Source organism: Eleutherodactylus coqui, chromosome 2, assembly GCF_035609145.1.
Source record: "Eleutherodactylus coqui strain aEleCoq1 chromosome 2, aEleCoq1.hap1, whole genome shotgun sequence".
Lineage (NCBI taxonomy): Eukaryota > Metazoa > Chordata > Amphibia > Anura > Eleutherodactylidae > Eleutherodactylus > Eleutherodactylus coqui.
The window spans coordinates 106,203,991-106,228,426 of record NC_089838.1 but is presented as its reverse complement, the minus strand read 5'-3'; the positions used below and the strand labels follow the sequence as shown (position 1 = coordinate 106,228,426).

The following is a 24,436-nucleotide window of genomic DNA, read 5'->3' as shown; positions in this document are numbered from 1 at the left end:
TCACTGACCTGCTAACCTGTAAGCATTCTTCAATCCATACTGGGCATCCCATACCTGTCAGTCCAATCTGCTAGCGGCATGGTATAGGGAAGGATGAGCTGAGCAGATTGACATATAGTTTGTGGGAAAAGAGTTAGCATGGCTTATTGATTGAAATCTCTGCTCTTCCTCTTCTTAGGAGTCCAGTGGGCGGGGCTACTCCATGACTGACAGCTATCTGGGTATGCAGTCACACTGGGAAGAGTGCTAATCATGGAGTAAACCTCCCACTGGACTCTTAATCACAGAAAGAGCAGAGGGAAAAGTTAGAGTAAACTTTTTCCCATAAAACTATATATGAATCTGCTCAGCAGCTGCTGCCCTATAACATGGTGCCGGAAAAAGGGGACGGCATTTTCATAGTGGTATGTTCCCTTTAAGGCACTCTGTCAAGCTATCTGTTGTAGATGGAGTAAAGAGATCATCTATTAAGGTAAAGGGGTTCTATAGACTGTATTTACACAATTGGATTTCCCGTGCAATTTCTGTGCATTGGAAGATGGCCAGATGGAAAGGTCCCACTGTTTTCAATGGGTTATTTACATGCGCAATTTTTTGTTCACACCAACAGTGCAAGAATGAAAAATTGTAGTTTGTCCTATTTTTGGATGATTCTGTTTAAGAATCACCCATTATTTCCTATGGGAGCCCCAAAAAATTGCATCCCATTTGCATTTAAATTGGGATGAGATTTTCTATTTTTACTATTGGAACAACATGTAGTTTTCACTCGAGTGAAAAACACGTGAAAAAATTGCAAGAACAGCGATGCAATCGCAAAAAGCATCACAACTGCATGTAAAATCACAGGTTTACGGTGAAATATCAGTCTGATTTTCTCGGACAGATATTGCCCTTGCCCGTATAAATACACCTTTAAGCCTTATTCACACGACCGTATGCGTTTTTACGTTCGCCCCTACACACCATATATATGCACGAATGAAGATTTGCTGTGATCAAGTTCCCAACTTTATTTGCGTATTTTCAGCCAGTCACATGTGCCGCTGTGGCGTATAGGCAAAAAAATAAGCAGAAGCGAGGAAAACCATGGCTCGCTGTAAAATGCTAAGATAGGGCGAGCTGTCTTGTACGCAGGATAACTCCCTCCCCCTCCCTTTTTCCCTGCTTCAATTGGTCTATGGGGGCTTCCTGCGTATTTCAGCAAAAGATAGGGCAAGACCTATCTCTTCACGCGGAGTATAAAATTGGCGATTGAAAATGGTCGCGGATGTGTTTTTTTCCCGACACGATTATTTTATGCGGCCAAAAATGACTCATCTGAATGAGCGCATTGGAATCCAATGTTTTGCGCGATTTTTGGGTGATTTTTTTTTTACAAGGCAAAATACCTGCGTAAATACGGCGTGTGAATAAGGCCTTAAGGTAACAGGTCATGTACGTAGATATATACTGTAAGCCACTTCACATAATCTGTAGTATAGCACCATTTACATTCAAGCTTAATTCACAGGGGTGTATGCAATTTTAAGCCATAAAAACCACACAGTTTTCAGTGCGTCTGTACGGTATGTACGTTTTTGGTGCATATTTGGTACATTTTAGGTGTATATGCATTTCTTTGATGCATCCGTATTCACTGTGCTTTTCATACATGCAAAAAATAGCAAGAAGGCCCAATTGATGTCACTCTCTCCCCCCTCACTGCTTCCTAGCATCATGCATTTACGTAATCCCATAGACTTGAATGGGCATTCTTGGTTTGTGATATGAGCCAAAATAAGACATGCTCCGATTTTTCTTTACATGCGCAAAATATGCAAATAGAAACCAGATATTTGAATAATCAGTGGTGTTGTATGCTGTCCGTATTACATCTGTAAAAAATATGCATGTAAAACGGACAGAAAATACGCCCGTGTGCATGAGGCCTTCGTGTATCTCTCAAAGCTGGTCTGTGCTCCTTATGTGCAGGCGTCCCTCTCTTGTAAGGTCAGCTATTTGTGCTCCAGACTTCTGCTGTCAGTTTTTAGAACAAGAAGAATCTGTCTGACAGTTACCATTGTCAGCTATATTAGCTTTCATGGTGCTCATTTCTCATTGAGAGAGCTTGCGGCTCAATCTCAGAATTGCATAGAGGCCAAGTCTGGGTGACATGGGCATCTGATTGAATCATGCAGCTGACAACATGTGGACACAGTATACCCATACTCATTTTTTATAAAAAAACTGAAAAAGGACATTTTTTAAACATATGTTATAATGAAAAATCTACATTGAACTAGGTATAGCTAAACAACTGTATGCACTGCACACCGTGTGATTGCATTATTTGGGCACTCTATGGTGCATCAGAAAGGAGGCGGCATCAGTAGAAGCTTCTGCATAGGGCACTACTCAATCTAAGGCCATGCCCATTCCTAGTATACTTAAAAGCGTACCTGAACTTTCAGGTGAGTTTTCAGAATAAGCAGCTGTGTGTACAAGAGGAATAAAACTAGATCAGACCATTATATGACTTGTATCCTGCATTTTTCACCAGGTTCCCTTCTGCAGGCTGCATCTCTAAATTTCAGTGACTCTGAGCTGGTGGAAGGAGACTGCTGCTATAATGGCTCCTATACACTGCACATAGAGAAGACAGCAGATTCTGTTCTCTAATCTTCTGTAGCGTGCACAGAGAAGTAACAGTATTAGTGATGAGTGAACTTTTGAAAAGTTCATTAGACCAATTAGTTAGAACCGAACCAAAAGTTCACTAAAACCCCTAAAATTGGTGTATAACACTATCTAAGAACCATAAAAGCATGTATAATACTCAGGTCTAGCGTTGAGCAAACTGAACCAGTAGAATCTTGTTTCGGGTAGAACTTTGCTAAAAGCTCAGTTTGAGTTTAAGCTGAACCAAACTTTTGGCAAAGTTTGACTCCAAACAGGGTTCTACGGGTTTGGTTCACTCAAAACTAAACAGCATCATATAGGAGAAGTACTGAGCAGTGTAGTTGTGATTTCAGTAGCTGTAAATAATGTAGAAGTTAGCTGCTGCAGTGTCTGCATTTCTCTCCTTCCTCCTGCCCTCTACTATCCATAGATTTCTATAGGGCATTGTGACCCTCCTACACTTCCTGTTCTCTGTCTTGTTATCTCTGCTGCTAGAGGCAGCCTTCATTTGACAACAGGCAGTGGATATAAAATTAGAAGGAAGGGAGCCCCTAATGGCTAGCACTTTAGAAGGCATTTTCAGCACAAAAATATCATCATTTTAGGTCAATAAAGTGACTAGCACATTTTCTAGTTATAACATTGACAATTGTATAAACACAAGTTGTCTCAAAGTGCAGTGATTAGAGATGAGCGAGTATACTCGCTAAGGCTAACTACTCGAGCTAGTAGTGCCTTAGTCGAGTATCTGCCCGCTGGTCTCTAAAGATTCGGCTGCCGACGACGGGCGGGGAGCCGCGGGGGAGAGCGGGGAGGAACGGAGGGGAGATCTCTCTCTCCCACCCGCTCCACCCTGCTCACTCCCGCAACTCACCTGTCACCTGTGCCGGCATCCGAATCTTTATAGACGAGTGGGCAGGTACTCGACGTGATTCTTCTTCCTAAGTTTCATGCCAGTTTTGTGCTTTTTCCTATCTGTCTGGACATGAGTATTGCAGATGATAACCCCAGAGAACAATATGCTGCTTAATTCTACATGGCTGAGTGGACAACCAGTCTGCATAACTAGACCTAATTAGTACACTTGGTAAAGTCTGCCTGAAGTTGTACACATGTAGCCATGCCTCATTGTTTAATGTACCTCCAATGGATAGTATTTCCCTGGAAACCCTCTTAAGGCCAGTTTCACATGAAGGTATCATGGGTGCATTTATACATTAGAGTGTTCCGACCTAACAATGGGTCTACTGACCAGAGCTTGGAGCACCATAGATTCACAGTATGTTTCAAAAAGGAGCAGATCCTTCTTTACTTGCAATGGATAAACTCGAATGCATGAAATAATGTACAGAGGTCGCTCTTACAGCCGAAGCCTTCTATCACGCAACGTTTCAGTTGGCACGAGACCTTTCTCAAGCACCGCCATGTGGATTGCGCCAAGTATCTGCTCCAATTTGAAAACTAGCGTGAAAGTAAGTAGTTTATTTGAAGCTAATGCCTCATCCATAGACTTTATGGACAACTTAATCTCACCTCATCCGTCCCTCTGACCTTTCACACATTGACTGATCATTACTCACTTGCTGATATACTCCCCAGTCAGGATGATGCCGCATGTCTGACACTTGAAGCAGCTGACGTGCCACTGTTTCTCCAGTGCCAACAGTGACTGGCCATGTTTGATCTCTTCCTTACACCCGGCACAATCTGCAATTTTCAAGAAAAAAAAAAAAAAATCATGATGCAAAAAAACAAAAAACTGTGTTTTTAGGTTCACAATAGAGAGCAGGTTTGATTAATGGCCGTGCCTTCACTACACTATCATGCAAGCTTTAATTATTAACCTTAGAGAACCTATCATTGCAAGCCTTACAAATGGGCTTTTTTAATGCACTATTTTGGGCACTGGCAGCCCATTGACAGTGATGTATTATCCTTTCACCGTCTCTCTCAAACTGTAGAGCAAAATGACACGGCCGTATGATAACAAATGATTCATATTAATGCTTTAACTGCTCTGCATTGATACAATGTATTGCAGCTCTATACCAGCAAGAGGAAATAGATCTTGGCCATTTCATATGTAGCTTTCCAGAAGGTACGGATTCCTCACTAAATTGTGATTCACACTCTATTTTTTGGATCAGTTTCTCTTGCAGAAACACAAGGATATGAAGTGTTGTTTCTCCACTCCCTTCCGTTCAAAGACAAATATGTTCTCATTCTCCAGCCTGAATGCCCCAAGGTTTTCTCTTTGCAATTCCAGCAAGGCAATGAGCAATCCCATGTATCTGGCATTGATGCAAACTTCACAGATCCGGTTACACATCAGGCTTCTACTGTCTCAGACAGGTTTAGCTTCACTTCTTTTTTGTCCTTGTCCACATTATGTTTGCAACTGGAAAGGTTTTTATGATATATCTCAGGCTGAAGGGGGATTTTCTTTGTGACTTTTGTGGCATATATTGTCATTTCTTGTGTTTTAGAATCTATAGAACTATGTGCCAAAAGTCCATTTTTATGCTTAATTAGAAATGATGTATACAACAATTGCTACCTGTCAGTGTGTCACATCTGTTTGATCCCATGTAAAGCGATCAAAAAACAGACAGCCGCAGATGGTAGCAATGATAGTACGCTGCTGTTATACTACCTTTGTAAAAACTGATAACAATTGATCCATTTTTTTGCAATTTTTTAAATTAGTTCTCATTCTTTCACCAGCAAAAAAAGCAGAAGACACAATTTCAAATCTGAACAATGTGCTAGAACACAAAAAAAATCTGGATCCAAACATAACATTACATCACAAGCTGGTTTGCAGAATGAAATATTATATCTCTCGATTTAGAAAGACTCTCATCATAACAACTTCTCATGATCATTTTCTTTAGTCTTTTGATGGCCCTTAGAACTGTGTAGCTTAAAGGGCCAATCTTGCAAAAACATATTTTTCCCTCCCTGCCCCCTCACCTGATAGCCTGTCAAACTCCGAACGTCTCCTCTGTATATTGCACTCACTTCTATGCAGTGCAGCCTCCTGTCTGTTCCTCATCAGGCACCGCTGAGTTTTCTTCCTGCTCATTTTCTCTATGCTATACTAACACTCCTATGAGGCATCAGCACTGCATCACATGACCAGCTACAGCGTTATACCATCTCTTGCCTGCTGGAAGGACACTGCCATTACTGTCTGTATTCATCTAAATAAGCTACAGACCATTATTATACAGTCAGGAGGATGAGCTGTGATCTCCTCTATTCAAACTGTGTGACAGAAGCTGTGTAATCATCATCAAAAACAGTTGTAGATGTTTCTGCATCTCCCTCTAAAGAGCTTGTATAGTAGAGTCCATCACACAGGAATTATGCTGACTGTAAAACTGACTGTTTTGAGAACACTTAAACCCAAGTAAATTTGAGCTACTCGGAACTGATCTCACATAACCTGCCTGATGAGAAGGGGGTTTCAAAAACAAAGCAATAACCAAACAAAGGTAATACTACAATAGTTGACTTATATATACTGGGGGAATAGCTACCTAATGAATAAAAAAGGACAGAAGCGGCCCTTTAAATAGATCCTGTTTTATAAATTTGCCCAAACCTCTGTTTATCTATAAAAAAAATCAGATTGTCCAACCAGAACAAATTTGTGAACAAATTGAAATTTGCTAAAAATCTTATAAGACAGTAATTCGATAAACAGGCCACAGCAAAAATGGTATCAAACAGCATGGCATCCAATCTGCATTGTATTATTGCCTAATTCTTCCTGAAAATGTGAAAGTTAGTAAAATGTAAAGTTGTTCCCTGCAAGAATTTATAAGAACTTGAAAAAATGTACAAATGAGGTGTCTGCAGATGTATCATTTGCCCTCATGCTGGGTGGATGTAAATGTGCTTTTCCAAGGAAATAACCTTCTGACAGATCCTCTCATAAGAAACATTTATGATATTGCATTGTGTTCGGTATAAGCACAATATCAACATTTCTGCCGAGTGATATCATTATATCACCGGCTGATCTAACCTTGTATGGTGAAGGTGCCACTAGGTGTGAACTGGCTGCTGTCCGTGGTCCTGATACTCTGCAGTCCATTCATGCTGGATGGTGAGGTTCAGTGAACACCTGAATGGGTGAGTACTAGGTACCTTCATCCACTTAGACGCTCCGATATTTTCAAAGTAACATTATTAGTGAATGACGGGTAACGGCAAAGGTATAAAGACCTTATTCAGCCTTGTCATATACAGATCCAGCAGAGCTTGGGATATCCCGCTGCAGTTCTTGGGATCTCACAGAACATGTGAATAAGATGGCCGGTCCTCTTGAATAAAACTTATTGTAGGTGTTGCTACTGGAAGTGCACTATCTAAGGTGCCATTAACAGTGGAACCGATGTGTAAATGAAAGCATTACACCACATACAGGTTAACATACAACTACAAAGTAGATAGAAACATGTTATCTACTATGAATAGTATGAATATTACATACTACATCATTCCGAATATCCTCCATTAGACTGAAATACTCACGGCTTGGTCCATGGATCTTGATTGGCTTGTCACTTACTAAAGACTGGGAACAATTCTGACAAACGCAGTCTTTACCCCTGAAGGTCACCTTGTCTCCAATAGGAAAAGGTTTCCTGTAAGACCAAAATGTTTTATATAAAACCAAGGTAATAGTTCATAGCAAGTTACAAATCACGGGCAATTGTATATAAAACATGTTGCAATCTGTTTTTGAGCATCAAACTGGTCAAGAAATAGTATTGAAGGAGTTTTTATTTCCGCCACAGATGTTTCATGTTTTCATCCCGCAGTTTGTATATTTTCTTGGAATCCTTGTAGGTCTATAGATCTGTAGCTCTATATAAAGTCCCATAGAGTTTTATTAGAGCAACATTGTGCATGCTCGGCTGCCATTTCCATTCAAAGTGGTCACTACAGTCATGCAGTGAAGAGGAATGGGAACCCGTGACCCTCGTTCTAGTAATCAGTTGGGGTCCCAGTGGTTGGCCCCCAGCAATCAAACATTTATCACCTATTCTGTGGCTAATTGGCAAATGTCCATTGTGGAAGACCCATAACAAACAAGTAGGTTCATCATCTTTCTGCATAAGATGTTTGGAACACAGAGTAATTTCACTTTCGAACCAAAATTGTTTTCAATCTGGTATTTGCTCCTTCACAGCAAATATTTTACACCGTCTCAATGCACAAAGCAAATTGTGGCCATCTGGCCTCTTACTAAACATTGACAAGAACTCTATCTAATAGTCAGGTCTAGTGTGCAAAACTTCACATGCTATAAATGAGCACAGGGTGTATCTCCACGGGCCTTTTTGTGTAGCCTCTCCCTTTCAACTGGTTCAGAGCCTGTCTCTCTGAACCAAAGACATGATACAAATCCCCAGCACACAACAGAACTATAAGATCCCTTGGACATTCCTATGTTCCACATCTGATGTTGTGTACCTGATCCTGTGCAGTAAATGTCCTGTTGGGGGCCTTTATGTTGGAGAAACAGGACAAAAACTGAAAGCGAGGATGAGATCTCATCATCACACAATTAAAGAAAAAGGGCAGAATTACCTGTGGCCAAGCACTTTTCTAGTCATGAACACAACATAGAACACATGAAAGTTCTTATACTTAAAAGCAATTTCAGATCACAAAGCCGCAGAAGAATATGGGAGTACAAACATAACAACTTTGACACTTACAACAGAGGGTTAAATTCCGCAAGAGGATTCATGTGGGACTGGGAAGTATGAGAAATCTATAGCACAGATAACACTCTGGCCTGGTGACCCCTCCCCAACACTAATCCAGAGACCATAAAATCTTCACATCTTTATCAGTGGACTATTTAAGTATGGTCTTATTTCTCTACTCATCCTGTTGTAGTATTCTTTCAAGTGCAAATTAATCACACCATGTCTGTGCCCATTCATATATATATATATATATATATATATATATATATATATATATATATATACACGCCTCTTTGGATCTATTTACTTATGCCTGAGGAAGGACCCTGAGAGGTTCGAAAGCTCGCTATAACATCATGTATTTTTGTTACCCATTAAAATGTATCATATCTACAAGATTACTTGTTTTTTCTTGCTGGGAACAATCACATTTTGTCTCTCTTCCACAATGGGAGTCAAAACAGAGAGCCTAATGCCTTTTTTTTAATGAGCCCTTTCAGGTGAAGTATAACCAGTCACCTCCAAAGCATAGAACACCCCTTCTCTACCGGCCAATTTCCTGACATATATCCCCCTGTTGGTTCCTCTGCCACATGGGGTACATTAGAAATGGCTGAAAAATGAATTTTTGTCTGCTTTTAACATAAGCAGGTAACATAATTTATTTGTTACCATGGTGCAACTTTCTGAATATACTCTCATCTGGAATATCTTTACAACATATGCTTGTTATAATACGCAGTAGATCTGTTTAAATAACCTACACACACATAGTCGGGTTATCCTTCCAACTTGGAAATCATGAGTACCGCCAGACCTTCCAGTGATCTTCGCTACTGTAATTGGAAACTAATGTAAATTTCTACAAAAAAATATGAACAAGAATTCCCTTTTTTCCTTCATCTCCTTAAACAAGCAGGTTTTGCAAGAGGCTTGTAGGGGGTTACAGAAAGCTTTCATGTTTTAGTACAGGTTCTACGGAGTATCTAGGACAACCCAGGGGGCCTTGACAGCTGAACGGTGTTCCGTGGATGTTATCGGGGTTTGATTTCTTTTATGAGAGTAGAATGTATGCACAGCTGTTCCGCAGAGACGCTGAAAATAGACGGCGCACAGCTGCATTCCCAGCCTCACCCAATTCTGTCTTTCAGAACTTGCTGCTCCCAAGTCATGTGAAAACCACTTTGTGAACTGCTGAGCTACAAATTACAATTAGATGCCTGCATGCACACGAGTGGTAACGACCACTAGACTGTTTGTATCTGTCTCTACTACTCACCATATCATTTCTCCAAGCAAGCCATTAATGGACTTTAAAGCACAGTCAGTAGGGTGACACTATGTGCATCTGTTTACTACTAGACTTATATGTATATGTGAAGGGTCTAAGAAATCTATAGCCTCTGAGCTCATCTTCAATTCACTATCGAGAAGCTGGCATGAATTTAGAGGCAGCTGCCAGATATTTCACTCAGTAAGTGTCAACGGATCTCAAGAAAGCTTTGCATCCTGCAAGTAATAGACATCATCTTGTGCCATGACTGGTTGTAACATCTTTGTTGGATACAGGACATGAAATAAATAAATATATGCCAGCACTTGAAGGTGAAGGCAATTTTCACATGAAGTGAATCTATAAAGAAGCTCTGACTGGACTTCACAGGGGGCTACTGAACAACATTATCAAGTGCAACAGATCGCTTAGCAAGTGTAACAGATGCCTCCTCAATCACATCAGTGGGAGGAGAGACAAGTTCTTATGCTACGGCAAGCGGAACGCTCCAGAAAAAGCCATTGGCCCCAGTTGTCAACAAGGCCCTGTTCAGGCTGGTCGGGATTCCATACTGGTGTGTGTTTTCATGAAATGAGTTGGGTCAACCGGACATCCGTAATTGACCAGTGCCCTCTGCATTTCACTGCTTGGTGACCATTTGAAGTCCTTCATGGACTTCATGTACCGCCACAGCAATGGGATATTCCAGCAGGATAATGCACCATTTCATCGGGCCTAAGTCGTCCAGAATTGGTTCAGGGAGCTTTCTGGAGAGTTCCGACAAAGCGTGGCCTACACTACTGTCAGACATGAACTCAATTGAGCATTTATGGGATGTGTTGGAGAGGTCCATTCGACCCGAGATCCTGCACATACACAGAGCTGTGGGTTAGGGTGGCCCAAAAAACTCAACTTTCAACTACAAAGCAAGATACCATCTAATTTTTTTCCCTTTAACAAACCTTTATTTTGGGCAGAGCTTCGGGTTCTTATGTCTATGACAAGGTTGGGCTCAAAGACCATGAATTTTCAGACTTTTTTACTAATGACGAAGAAGAAAAACAACTGTTGTTTCAAGTCGTGGAAGCAAATCGCAAGGCTGTTCCAACACAGATTACCAAGAAGTCTACTGTCCAGTCCTTAAGAACTGACTGACTAGTATTTGTGTTGTCATTTCGATTATTTTCATATATTTGGAGGTATTTTTATAGGAACAGCACAAATGTGTAGATTGTCAGTACAAATATTATGAGTATATGACAAATGCCATTGTCAATACTTAAGGCTTCTTTTGCAAAAGCAAACTGTTAATAATGATGTAGCTTTTGCAACCGTAAATCTTGCGCGAAAGCGCCATTTCTCATAATATACATCAGTTTTGAGCACCATCTTGCAGTTGGAATTTAAAGCTAAAACTTTAACCTAACATTAGTAATAGCAGATATACCAAATTGGGAAGGTGTATTGCTATATAGCTGACACTTTATTTTTTGCCATATCTCCATGAGCCACCCTAGTATAGTTGGCTATCCAGGCGGTATGGCTGAACATCCCTCCAGACATCTTCCATCAACTTGTGAAATTAATGCCATGTTAAGTTTGCCGGCCTAGAGGGGGTTCTACATAATATTAGTTCCTGTCCCCCGACGTTTGGCAGTAGTGTATAACAATACTACTTTGTAAATGCTCTCTATCGAATTTTCTACTGATGGTCTCTGTGGGAGCAATGTGCTTTTTTGCTGTGTATGTAATCTATATATATATATATATATATATATATATATATATATATATATATATATACACTACCGTTCAAAAGTTTGGGGTCACATTGAAATGTCCTTATTTTTGAAGGAAAAGCACTGTACTTTTCAATGAAGATAACTTTAAACTAGTCCTAACTTTAAACAAATGCACTCTATACATTGCTAATGTGGTAAATGACTATTCTAGCTGCAAATGCCTGGTTTTTTGTGCAAAATCTACAAAGGTGAATAGAGGCCCATTTCCAGCAACTATCACTCCAGTGTTCTAATGGTACAATGTGTTTGCTCATTGGCTCAGAAGGCTAATTGATGATTAGAAAACCCTTGTGCAATCATGTTCACACATCTGAAAACAGTCTAGCTCGTTACAGAACCTACAAAACTGACCTTCCTGTGAGCAGATTGAGTTTCTGGAGCATCACATTTGTGGGGTCAATTAAACGCTCTAAATGGCCAGAAAAAGAGAACTTTCATCTGAAACTCGACAGTCTATTCTTGTTCTTAGAAATGAAGGCTATTCCATGCGAGAAATTGCTAAGAAATTGAAGATTTCCTACAACGGTGTGTACTACTCCCTTCAGAGGACAGCACAAGCAGGCTCTAACCAGAGTAGAAAAAGAAGTGGGAGGCCGCGTTGCACAACTAAGCAAGAAGATAAGCACATTAGAGTCTCTAGTTTGAGAAACAGATGCCTCACAGATACCCAACTGGCATCTTCATTAAATAGTACCCGCAAAACACCAGTGTCAACATCTACAGTGAAGAGGCGGCTGCGGGATTTTGGGCTTCAGGGCAGAGTGGCAAAGAAAAAGCCATATCTGAGACTGGCCAATAAAAGAAAAAGATTAAGATGGGCAAAAGAACACAGACATTGGACAGAGGAAGACTGGAAAAAAGTGTTGTGGACGGATGAATCCAAGTTTGAGGTGTTTGGATCACAAAGAAGAACATTTGTGAGACGCAGAACAAATGAAAAGATGCTGGAAGAATGCCTGACGCCATCTGTTAAGCATGGTGGAGGTAATGTGATGGTCTGGGGTTGCTTTGGTGCTGGTAAGGTGGGAGATTTGTACAGGGTAAAAGGGATTCCGAATAAGGAAGGCTATCACTCCATTTTGCAACGCCATGCCATACCCAGTGGACAGCGCTTGATTGGAACCAATTTCATCCTACAACAGGACAATGACCCTAAACACACCTCCAAATTGTGCAAGAACTATTTACAGCAGAAGCAGGCAGCTGGTATTCTATCGGTAATGGAGTGGCCAGCGCAGTCACCAGATCTGAACCCCATTGAGCTGTTGTGGGAGCAGCTTGTATGGTACGCCAGAAGTGCCCATCCAACCAATCCAACTTGTGGGAGATGCTTCTAGAAGCGTGGGGTGCAATTTCACAAGCTTACCTCAACAAATTAACAGCTAGAATGTCAAAGGTGTGCAATGCTGTAATTGCTGCAAAAGGAGGATTCTTTGACGAAAGCAAAGTTTGATGTAAAAACAATGTTATTTCAAATACAAATCATTATTTCTAACCTTGTCAATGTCTTGACTCTATTTTCTATTCATTTCACAACGCATGGTGGTGAATAAGTGTGACTTTTCATGGAAAACACAAAATTGTTTGGGTGACCCCAAACTTTTGAACGGTAGTGTATATTATATATATATATATATATATATATATATATATATATATAAAGGTGAAAGCCCTCACTCACTGACTGACTGACTCGCCACTAATTCTCTAACTTCCTGATGTCGTACAAACATGAAATTTGGCACAAGCATTCTTTAGGTCCTAAATTGGAAAAGTAAAGGGGTCACAACTTGATTATTCAATGCTAATTGCAAAAGTAAGTGCACCTCTATGTAATGTAACTTCCCGGTGAAATTTGGCACGAGCATTCTTTAGGTTCTAAATAGGAAAAGTAAAGGGGTGACAACCCAATTATTCAATTTTAAGTGTAAAAGTAAGTGTCTAAATCTGTCTGTATACTGATTAGGATCTACCTCACATATCTGTGTTTATACTGAAAAGAATATAACACTGCTCTGTGTGAATATAGTGAGGACAATCTACATTACCTATCTGTAGATATATAGGTGAAAGCTCTGACTGATTGACTAAAGGTCAATGCTAATTGTAAAAGTAAGTGTACCCCTATGTAGTGTACCATTTACCATGCGGCGGTGGCTGGTCCTCCTGGGGCGGCGGTGTGCGGGGTTCCACGATCGGGGTGTGTCCCCCCGGCTTGTTGTCCGGCTGCCAGGGGCGCAGGTGCCTGGCCGGTGTGGTCCTGGTGGCACCGTGCGCACCTGTGAGTGCAGCTGCCGTGCACGAGCTTCCTTTTATTATGTTCTGTTGGGAGTTGGCTATCTCCCTCTCTCCGCCCCTGGGTGGAGGCATTTGTTTAAAGGTCGGGTAGAGACTGGCAATCACTGCCAGTTATTGGTTTCCCTCAGTGTGCTAGCTACTCTGCCTCTGTCAGCTTGTCTGCTATACTTGCTATTATTCACCAGGTTTTTCCATCTGCCTCAGTTCTGCTTAGTTCTGTTCATGTTGGTTATTTACATCTGTCTTTTCTGTCAGTATCCTACCCTTCCATCTTGGTAAGTCAGTGTCCCTTTTTCAGTCCCTAGTGAGATTAGGGATCGCCGCCCAGTTGCCCGCCTGGGGTTAGCCAGGAGTGGAGGCAAGTAGGCAGGGACAGGGGTTGTGGGTAAGATCTAGGGCACCCGGGCTGGCGTATCAAGGGTGGTATACCATAACAGTACCTACTCTAATTCTCTAACTTCCCGGTGTTGCACATATATGACATTTGGCACGAGCATCCTTTAGGTCCTAAATAGGAAATGCAAAGGGGTCAATACTTGATTATTCAATGCTAAGTGCAAAAGTAAGTGCACCTCTATGTAATATAACTTTCTGGTGTTGAACAAGCGTTGGCACAACAATCTAACTGACCTCTGTGTGTGTATATACTGAAAGACTGTAAAGTACATAAAGAATCAGCCATAGACTGCAGAGATGGAGCATGCCTTCAAGGCTAACAAGGGGCTGTAACCTCCATTTTGGGGTTAAATGTGAATAAAAAGGGGTATTACCTTTAAGGGTAAAAAGTGAGAATAATGGGAGGAGGGGCACATTCTGCAGAGGGACATTGGTACATGCAGTCTGAGGAGAATCTAACGCTCCTCTATGTGTATACATATTTTATTTCCCGGTTCCTCTGAAGTAACCACGACTTCATGAAAATTTTCAGTTTGAACAACAGGTAAACATCTGTACCAAAGTAACTCAGGCGAAGCCGGGTATATCAGCTAGTAATATAGTTTACCTGCACATACTGCATACAAAACATTTTGGATGATATGTTCGTCCAAGTGCTGAAATTACTTCTCCTGTAATGAAATCTCTGCAGCTGTCACACCGGGTCCCATAGAGTTGCTGGTAATCACGTGTGCAGATATACTCCCCATTTTTAAAGAAGAAGCCAGACTGGGCCAGATCACAGCCACACACTGTAAAAAAAAATAGAGAGCTTTGAGTTCTTAACAAAAGCCGCATGCAAACCTATGAAATATATTCACTGAAGTAAGTTCCACTATGATTAGCCAATTTATTTCACAAAAAGAAAATGAGTCTTCTTTGGAGTCTGTAACCAATCGATAAAAGCAGTAATCGGGCATGTTCTGCCCCAATCATAATTCACTTCTAGGAAATGATTTATCTGGGTCTTTAACATGCATGAAATATGCATGATATATTGACTGTGCTGGCTAGACTAATGCAATACAAGCAGTCCAATCAAAACAGTGAATATAGCAGACTAATGTCATTCTACAATTACAGCGCTGCATTATACTGAATGATAAGAATAATTTGCTCATGGTGCATTAATATGTATTATCCTGGGGAAAGCTAAGGGTTTTGAATAGGAAGGGGATCTCAATGCCACCTGCAAGTGACACATGTAGATCTCTATGCCCAGGAGGACAATTATGCGTTTCACCCACATGCATTACTAATGCTGAAAGCATTAACTTCCATCATTAAATGGGCGTCCTTTGGCATAATGACATCGGATACTCTCCGTGGTGTACTGTCTACTAATGTCTGATGCACCTCAGCTGGTATTTCCCTCCAAACATCCTGCAAAATGTTGGGCGAGTTCTCTCAAAGAAGATGCATTGGCCCATCCACAAAGGGGCAAGGACAGTTGAAAAATGGAAGAACATTCTATGGAGTGATGAATTACCATAGTCAATCCATAAATCAGATGGATGTACCTGGGAACGAAGGATACCCAGGGAATACCTTTTGCTTGGGTGTGTTGTGCCAATAGTTAAATATGGCCAAGGTTCCATTCTGGTCTGGGGGTGGTTTACGTGACATGGTCTCGGTCCGTTGGTTGAAGTGTCAAGAACCACAAATATGTAGGTGTAACTTGACATTCTAGGCAATAATGTGCTGTAGACGATGTGGTAATACTCTGGGAATGGTCAGCCATACTTCCAACAGGACAACATGCCTTGTCACAAATCCAACGCTGGTTTAAATTGGTTTGAGGATCTGGATGTTCCGCATTTGGCGTGGCTGCATAGAGTCCCGACCTGAACTCTACTGAATGTCTTTGGGATGAACTGGAATGTCGGGTCAGGAAATATGAACAGCATCTATCTTCTTAGAGAGAACTCACTGAACATTTACAGGATGAGTAGAGGGAAATACCAGCTGACGTTAAATGCTACTTCTGATTCCTGCTCAGGTGAGATAGTGTAACCACTGGAGATTGGATTTAGAAGTACTTTGTTTTTTAGTTTTCTTTACTGTATAATTTACACTATACAGTATGCAATACAAAATTAAAGTTTCACAATTATATTGTCAATGCATAGTTATATTATAATAACATTGTGAATAATTTTAGATGTGTGTGTCGCTAACTGGGACTTGGTAGTGTTACCCCATAGCCCTATTATATCACAAATGTAAGGCAGCACTATATTGGCACATGTGTAGCTATTGATGCATTGCACTGTTTTACTAGTACTATATAGCACTGGCAGAGGCGTAATTTGAAGATTCGGGGTTCCAGTGCAAAATCTGTAACAGGGTCCCCAACTATAATGCTTTATTCATACTACTAGGCTCCCCATATGAAGTAGATAGGACTTATGGGCCCCCTAAGGCTCCTGGGCCCGGGTGCATCCCCATCCCCTTCATCCCTATAGTTACGCCCCTGGGCACTGGCAAATACCGCATTAGCCAAAGTTTTGCTTTGATTGAGCAAGCAGTCTGATAAAAAGGCACAGAACATAATATCCCATCACTATTTAATTGTTTAAGAGTCATCTCTATAGCTACACTATAATGCAAATCTGAAAGGGTTAACAAAAAATGGTCTTTGAAATCAATAATGGCCCTATTGATGTATATGAAAGATTACATCTCAAAGGCACTTTCATGGGAACCTAAGAGCCCATTTAGACACAACGATTATCACTCAAAAATCGCTCAAAAGACATCTTTTGAGCAATAATCGTTGTGTGCATTTACACGGCAAGATAATTGCTCAAAAGTCGCTCAAACGGCAGTTTCAGTGACAGTTTTGAGCATTCACTTTGCATAAGTGTGTAAATGAAGGCTCACGCTGTATGCAGAAGACAAGTGGGACCGCTGTCTTCTGCATACAGCTGGTTTACAGCTGAACGCTCCAAGCAGGGTATACAGAACACAGCTGGAGTGCTGTTTTCTGCATACTCCTGCTGTGTTCACAGAGTGCACAGCTGGTATACAGCTGAGCGCTCCTAACAGGGTATACAGAACACAACTGGAGCGCTGTTTTCTGCATACTCCTGCTGTGTTCATGAAGCGCACAGCTGGTATACAGCTGAGTGCTCCAAGCAGGGTATGCAGAACTCAGCTGGAGTGTTGTCTTCTGAATACCTCTATGTTCACAGAGCACACAGCTGGTATACAGCTGAGCGCTCTGAGCGGGATATGCAGAAGACAGCTGGAGCGCTGTCTTCTTCATACTTCTGCTGTGTTCTCCAAGCAGGATACCACCTGAGACAATAGTATTAGCGGCATCCCGCTGAGAACTCAGTGCGCAGCACTGATAAGTCTCATCGTTGTCTTTCAGCTTGCTGAAAGACAGCGATGAGCGAATTGTGCACAAATAGTGCACGATGGCCGGGCATTTAGACCCAACGATTCTCGCTCAAAAGACGGCTTTGAGCACATTTTTAGCGATAATCATTGTGTCTAAATGGCACTTAAGATTTAGTGCTTATCCTGGGTATGATAGGGTAATTCAGAAGTACATTCTGTACATACTACATCACTATTCCGTGTTCCGCCCCTATCAAAGAAGACCTGAAACCCGGCTCCACAGAATATTCAGCTTTTGTTCTTGATCAGTCCTGCTCCGAGTGTAATTTAATCAGTCTCCCTTGTAATGTAATTCCTTCAGTGGAAAAATTATTGTGATGTTGCCGACTGATCATAATGTTAGAGAGTTTTTTATGTCCCTGGAAGTGTGGAAGTTACCAAGATTGCCAATACACACCAAAGTAGGACATACTGCAATTTGTTTTAGGCATATAAAACACGCATGTGAAAAATGCAGGTCTGAATGGTCCCATGCAAATGAATGGGATTTTAGCACTGCGTATTACGCGTGTCTGTGTAGTATGCAGCTCAAATACGCTCATGTGCGTGAGCCCTACATGTGTGAAGGTATGTATAGGTGTCTGTTTTATTTCCTGTATGTATGCATTTACTAGGCAAATATAGTTTCCACATTCCCTTATCAACTCCTGTGTTCACCCCTTGCAGTTGAGACACAATCTAAGGGCTTCTTCAGATGGCTGTGATTTTGCAGCTCTTCGAAGCCATGAAAATCACGGGCACAAAATGTGAAAAAACTACCCAATTGATTTCAGTGGTTTCTTTTTGACTAGCAGGATTCTCGTGCGATATTAATACAAGTAAGAAAAGTTAGGACTTGCCCAATCTTTCAGTGTGAATGAGCGCTGCGTGTGCAAATACGCTCCGTATTAGCGCAGGCATGAGTGCTTAATACACTCATTCACTATTCCAAAAAATTGCGCAGTAGCGAGTGTATTGCGAAACAAGTTGCAAACTGCATGGGAATCTGGGACCACTGCTTGGGGACCAGTGATCTAAAGTGTACTATGATTAGAATACAAACATAAATATACCATAAATCTATAAAAGTGTGCAGAAACGTTAGGCATTTCCTTTCCAAAAATGTTCTCTGTAATTAAAAAAGAAAACACAGTAAACACTGCAAAAACAGCCCGTGCAACAGAGCTGTAAGATAGCTTCCACTACTGGTGCCATTGATTGCAAATCACAACGGTATTGCTTGTAATTAGTCGTCTTATTGATCTTAAGTCATAATGCTCCCTTGAAAGTCTAGCAGTTGACTTCCTCTGCTTTATAGTTAGTCAACAGAGCGTCATTTCAATTAACACATAATGATCCATAATCTAACAGATACTAGGCAGAATGAAAACATTACGTTTAGTAACTCTGGTTTCTATGTATGTGTACATGTACATGAAGCAATGATTAGTGTTGATGGGTGTGATCGACAAGACGATAATATCAAGCCGATCTTTGCAGAATCGGGTCATCCTGATGCACTTTTTAGCAAAAATCATTTTACAAATAGAAGCAAAAGGGTGTGGGTCCCTGTTTTCTATGAAGGCGACTCAGTTCTTTGCACTGACACCTTTCACTACTGGGGTCCTAGATTCAAATCCCATCAAGGATAACATTTGCCTGGACTTTGAAAAAACTCATCCAGATGTTGTCCATGGTCAGAGTTGAACCTACAACTCCAATACTGCAAAGCAACAGTGCTAAAGACTGAGCCACCACACTTGTTTATTTTGCTCTAGCTGCAGGATGTCCTGAACATATCGCTGAGCTATCAGTCTCGTACCACTACTAGGGGTGACCGACTGTTGTATGCCATGGACCCTCAGATCATCACATCCGCGGTGGGGGCAGAGTGCAGCTCCACAGCAAAGGCAGGATTAAGGCTTTCACCTCTAGGTCTCCAGACATGAACACAGCCATCATCAGTGCCAAAACTAAACCTGGATTTGTCGCTGAAGACAGCCCGGTTGCACTCCATAGCAGTCCAATTTCGCTGTTTACAACACCACTGCAAATGGAGGTGACGGTGGGTGTCAAAGGCAGTACACATAATAAGCACCAAGATATGAAATGTCCTTCAGCCAAGCACCTGGAAACAGTTCTGGCAGATGCAGGGGCCTGTAACAATGGTGCTACTGGTCTTTGGATGGCAGACAACAAAACGGTTAGAGCTGCTCAGGCTTGACAGCCAATCAGACTGATCCTCTCTACTGGTGGTCTGTTGCGGGTATCCTCAGCCCAGTCACCTTGTGTGTGCTCTCATGCATCCACTGGTTCGAAAGTTTCCTAACAGTCTGGTCAGAACGGCCCAAGTGGCGGGCAATTCATCAATACAACCATCCAGCTTCTCGCATTCCAATGACACTGGTCAACGCTGAAATTGTTACTGACTTAAAAAGGTCCTAATTTGTAGTATCTTGGTTTGCTGAACACAAATATGACCATGAAAAGTTTTTATTGGCTCTCGTTTTGAAGATATTTCATATAGTTGATTTTCTGTTTCATCATGTAACTTTATTGAGTAGGACTGTAACAACATCCTTACAGTTTGAGCCAGACAGCAGCCGTGTGCTTACAGGACCAGGGATATACAAAATACATGTGTTTCTTATGTGAGTTGGATAGACAAGCAAGGGAATTGCCCTAATTGCAGAAGGAATGGACTCGCAGATAAAATGTAGCAGTTGGAGAGAATAATATCCAGCACCCAGCTCTGGTCGAGGCTCACAAAATCCTGCTACCACCCCTTCACATCAAACTAGGTTGATGAAGAACTTTGTGAAAGCCATGGACCTGACTTTGCCAGCTTTCCGATACCTTCATGAAAAATTCCCTCGACTCAGCAAAGCAAAGATTAAAGATGGAGTTTTTGTGGGTCCTCAGATTCAAGAGCTCTTCAAAGTTGACTGGTTCAATAAATTGCTGCAGGGTGATGCGAAACAAGCATGGATGCTTTTCGCCTAGTGTCTACAAACTTTCTCGGGAATGTTAGGGTAGAAAACTACAAGGAACAAGACATGCTGATGCAGTATCAGAAACTTGGCTGCAATATGTCTCTAAAGATCCACTCCATTCATTCCCATCTGGATTTCTTTCAAGACAGCTGTGGTATGGTTAGTGATGAACATGGCGAACGTTTTCATCTAGATATCGCAACCATGGAACAAAGATACCAGGGAGAATGGTCCACTACCATGCTGACTGACTACTGCTGGACACTACCATGCTGGCCGACTACTGCTGGACACTACCATGCTGGCCGACTACTGCTGAACACTACCATGCTGGCCGACTACTGCTGAACACTACCATGCTGGCCGACTACTGCTGGACACTACCATGCTGGCTGACTACTGCTGGACACTACCATGCTGGCCGACTACTGCTGGACACTACCATGCTGGCTGACTACTGCTGGACACTACCATGCTGGCTGACTGCTGCTGGACACTCCATAGAGATGCTCTTGAGCAGCTGTACAAGAGACAAGCAAAGACATCTAAGACGTAGTCTATGACTTGATTCTTTACTGGTCTTACCCATAGGCCTATTACTATTGGCATGCATGTCCTGATGCAAACAATTACTGCAGATTACAAAAAACATAGAGCCAGTTTTGCATTTTGACTGTCATATTCGTGTTGAGCGCATAAAAATTCATAAGAAATTACCAATTGTATTTCAGTAACATGACTTTTGTACAAATGTGTTGACCCGTGTAATGTGCCCCCTTCTCAAACTCTGTTAATTGGGTAAATTGCGTTGCACAGGCATGTCTAGTGGTCAACGAGCTCTACACAAGCAGAAAGAGGTCCACTACACACAAGTAGCCTCTGAGAGCCTTTTTATCGGCCAAGGGTCAAAGCACTTTTAGGGTCTTGGGTGACAAGACCATTTATCTAATGACACTGCAGCTCTAATCATTTGCATATCTGAGTGAGATGTAACCACATGCCGGGTTTTGCAGCAAAACAACAACTTCTTCTGGGTGATGGATTTTTTTTTTTTTTTTTTTAAATCAAGAGTGTATATGTATATAATCTGACTTCAAAAATAAGCTTTGCACACCTTTTTGCACATTGCCTCCAGTTGTTTCCAATTGAAGTCAAAAGCCTCATTGCACATAACATGAGATATTAAAAGATGACAGCAATTGAAAACAGAAAATAGGTCACTATAGACAAGGTCTGGGACAGGCATTTGGTCTGCAATTCTAAAAACCTAACATTATGAATGCAGTAAAAAAAAAAAACCTATCATAAGCGCCGCATGTACAAAAGATAAATGTACGTGCGAGGGTGGGGGGCTTTGTTCAAATAGCCATCTCCTTCTCATGGAAAGAAACTCAGAGAGCCAGGTAGATGAGGTTTTCGAAGCCCTGTAAGTGCCGCCTGTTATGATGCCCTGTGCAGACCTCCTACCACTGACAGATGACTACATAATATTTATACAGTAATAAAGGTGCGTTCCAGACATTTCATTAGCGGCTCGCCGGCTGCCGGGCACAAGGTTAGCCGTCTGCTGTATTAACCCTGACTTTCAAGTCACGGTGTATAGATTACTGCACTGATGTAGAATTGTAAAGCACACAATACCTTTGAAAATAGCATGTTGGGTATTTTAGGGCATGTTATATTTTCTCATGATGCTTCAGTAATTTGGAAGTAGTGTGGCTTTGTTATATATACAATCTCTAGTAGATACAAATGTATCCTATAGAAAATGTATCACCTAGATTTTATTTTAGTTTCCAGGGAGGGTCAGGCAACGCTCCCCTACTGGATAGGTCACGGTGCCCGTATGGTATCCCACAGTGAGACTCCAGTGCCACAAGAAAGTTTATATGTTCTGGTATTAATAATATGCATGTATTCTCTTTGTAGAGTTTATTTAGTTTTGAAGGTATTTTCTCCACTGCATTGTGTTTTGGAGGTAATGTTTTAGTACAACATAGATAGGGTTAATCATCTCAGTTTGTAGTCTCACATGGATGGCCAATGAGAGCTAGTCTAGTGGATGGAGCTAAATTTATATAAGCCAGGTACAGACCTAGCTTAGTAGTGAGTACCAGAGTATGGAGTAAAGTTAATTCCTGGTTAGAGGTGTTCCTGTGTTAAGTCACAACAAAAAAACTTCCTGCTTTACTCCCATCTATGAGAAGCAGACATGGAGCCCTACTATTGAGTAGACTAGAAGGAGACGTAGAATCAGTATATGTACGGTAGAGGATTGGCTACACTGATTGAAAAGCTCCCCAGAAGAGGCTACAGACTCCAGGGCTGTGAATGCCTCACATTACTGCAGTATAGAGATCAGGATACTCCAGGGCCATGAGAAAATCACATTAGTGCAGTACAGAGTGAGAGGGAATGTGCCTTTGTCTATGGTTGTTACATGATTATGCTTCGATTTAAAATAAATGCCAGTTTAACCTTCCTTTCCGGACTCTGTGAGCTTTATTTGTGGTAACGCAGTGCACCAATACCATCTACACCAGTGGTCCCCAAGCTTTTTTGCACCAGGGACCAACTTCAAGCACGACTATTTTTCCATGGCCTGGCAGGGTGGGGTGGGGCAGAGGCAGGGCTTTGATCATATGGGGGTGGAGTTTCAGTAGTTTCAGTAGTAATGCTATTACTACTGGGGCCGATATAGGGGACACTATTATTAATAGTATCCCCTATATCAGCCCCAGTAGTAATAGTGACATCCCACAGTGGCCCCCAGCAGTGACAGTGCTCCCCTGAGACCCACATACTTACCCCCTGCAGCTCATGGAAGTGTAGCTGCTCCTCTGCCAGCGCGCTGCTAGAAGCGTTGATCTCAGGTGCACACTGTGCTTACAAAATATAGTACACCAGCAGCACACTTCAACCCTATCAGGGGTCAGGTCAAATGATGCACAAGCCAAGTCCAGACCAAGAAAGAACCAAAGGTCCACGTTAGAATCCACAATAAAGAATGACTGGCAGCATAAACAGGATTGCAAATATGAAAAAAGGCTTCTTTATTCCCCCATTACGTGGATAGCGACGTTTCGGCCTATGTGGCCTTCCTCATGCTCAGTGTGCTGTCAGTGTGCTGCCAGATGCCTCCTCCCCTTGCTCTTGAGGAACCAAGTTGTAGGAGACATCAGGGGACGGGGGAGGAGGATCCAGGCTGCACACTGACGTCAAAGTGTCCACCAGGATCAGTGCTGCTTAGTGAATACCGGAAGGGGAGCAGCGGCCCCTGCTGGTATTCACTATTAATGGGGCCAGCAGTGACAGTGGCACCGTGGACCAGCAAGAAACCCCCAACGGCCTGGTCTTGGGCCGCGGATCGGTGATTGGGGACCCCTGATCTACACCATTAAAGAGAAACCAGCTCAGTGCACAACACCATCACCCCACCTTTATTTTGTGAGACTGACTGGATTGGGGAGTGATACACCACAACAAGTATTTAGGCCTACCATCTCTCGAGCAGTCAACCCAATTCCGGGTCATCACATCTGTACCTGGGTAGTAAACTACCAAACCACCAAAAAGTATACATAGACTTAAGAAGAGAGGGTCAACACTCCAAATTGCAGATGAACATCTTAATGCATATTTTATTCCATGCCACACATAATTGCACTGTTATTGTAGCATAATAGGTAGCAACATTTCAGGGATAAGCCCTTCCTCAGGCTAGGCAGAGAATCAGCAGTTATTGCGTCCTTCACTAACTTAGCTTATAAGGAATATTACCATTTTCCTACCGAGAGCAATAACATTTCACACCATGAACCTGTTCTCTGTCCTATACTAGTCCCCATATTTTAAAGACAA

At 41.8% G+C, this 24,436-nt stretch overlaps 1 protein-coding gene across 2 annotated transcripts in view; it reads right to left on the bottom strand.

The window, feature by feature from the left end:
* Positions 1-24,436, bottom strand: part of ABLIM3 (actin binding LIM protein family member 3) — a 202,560-nt gene that overhangs the window by 43,475 nt on the left and 134,649 nt on the right. For both annotated transcript variants that reach the window (XR_010790293.1, XM_066591296.1), the window contains exons 3-5: positions 14,767-14,950; positions 7,204-7,316; positions 4,242-4,368 (exon numbers count right to left, since the gene is read on the bottom strand). Coding sequence is in view for 1 of the 2 variants with exons in the window: in XM_066591296.1 (XP_066447393.1) it covers positions 4,242-4,368; positions 7,204-7,316; positions 14,767-14,950 (424 nt within the window). In the remaining variant the exon portion in view is untranslated. The remainder of the gene's footprint in view (positions 1-4,241; positions 4,369-7,203; positions 7,317-14,766; positions 14,951-24,436) is intronic.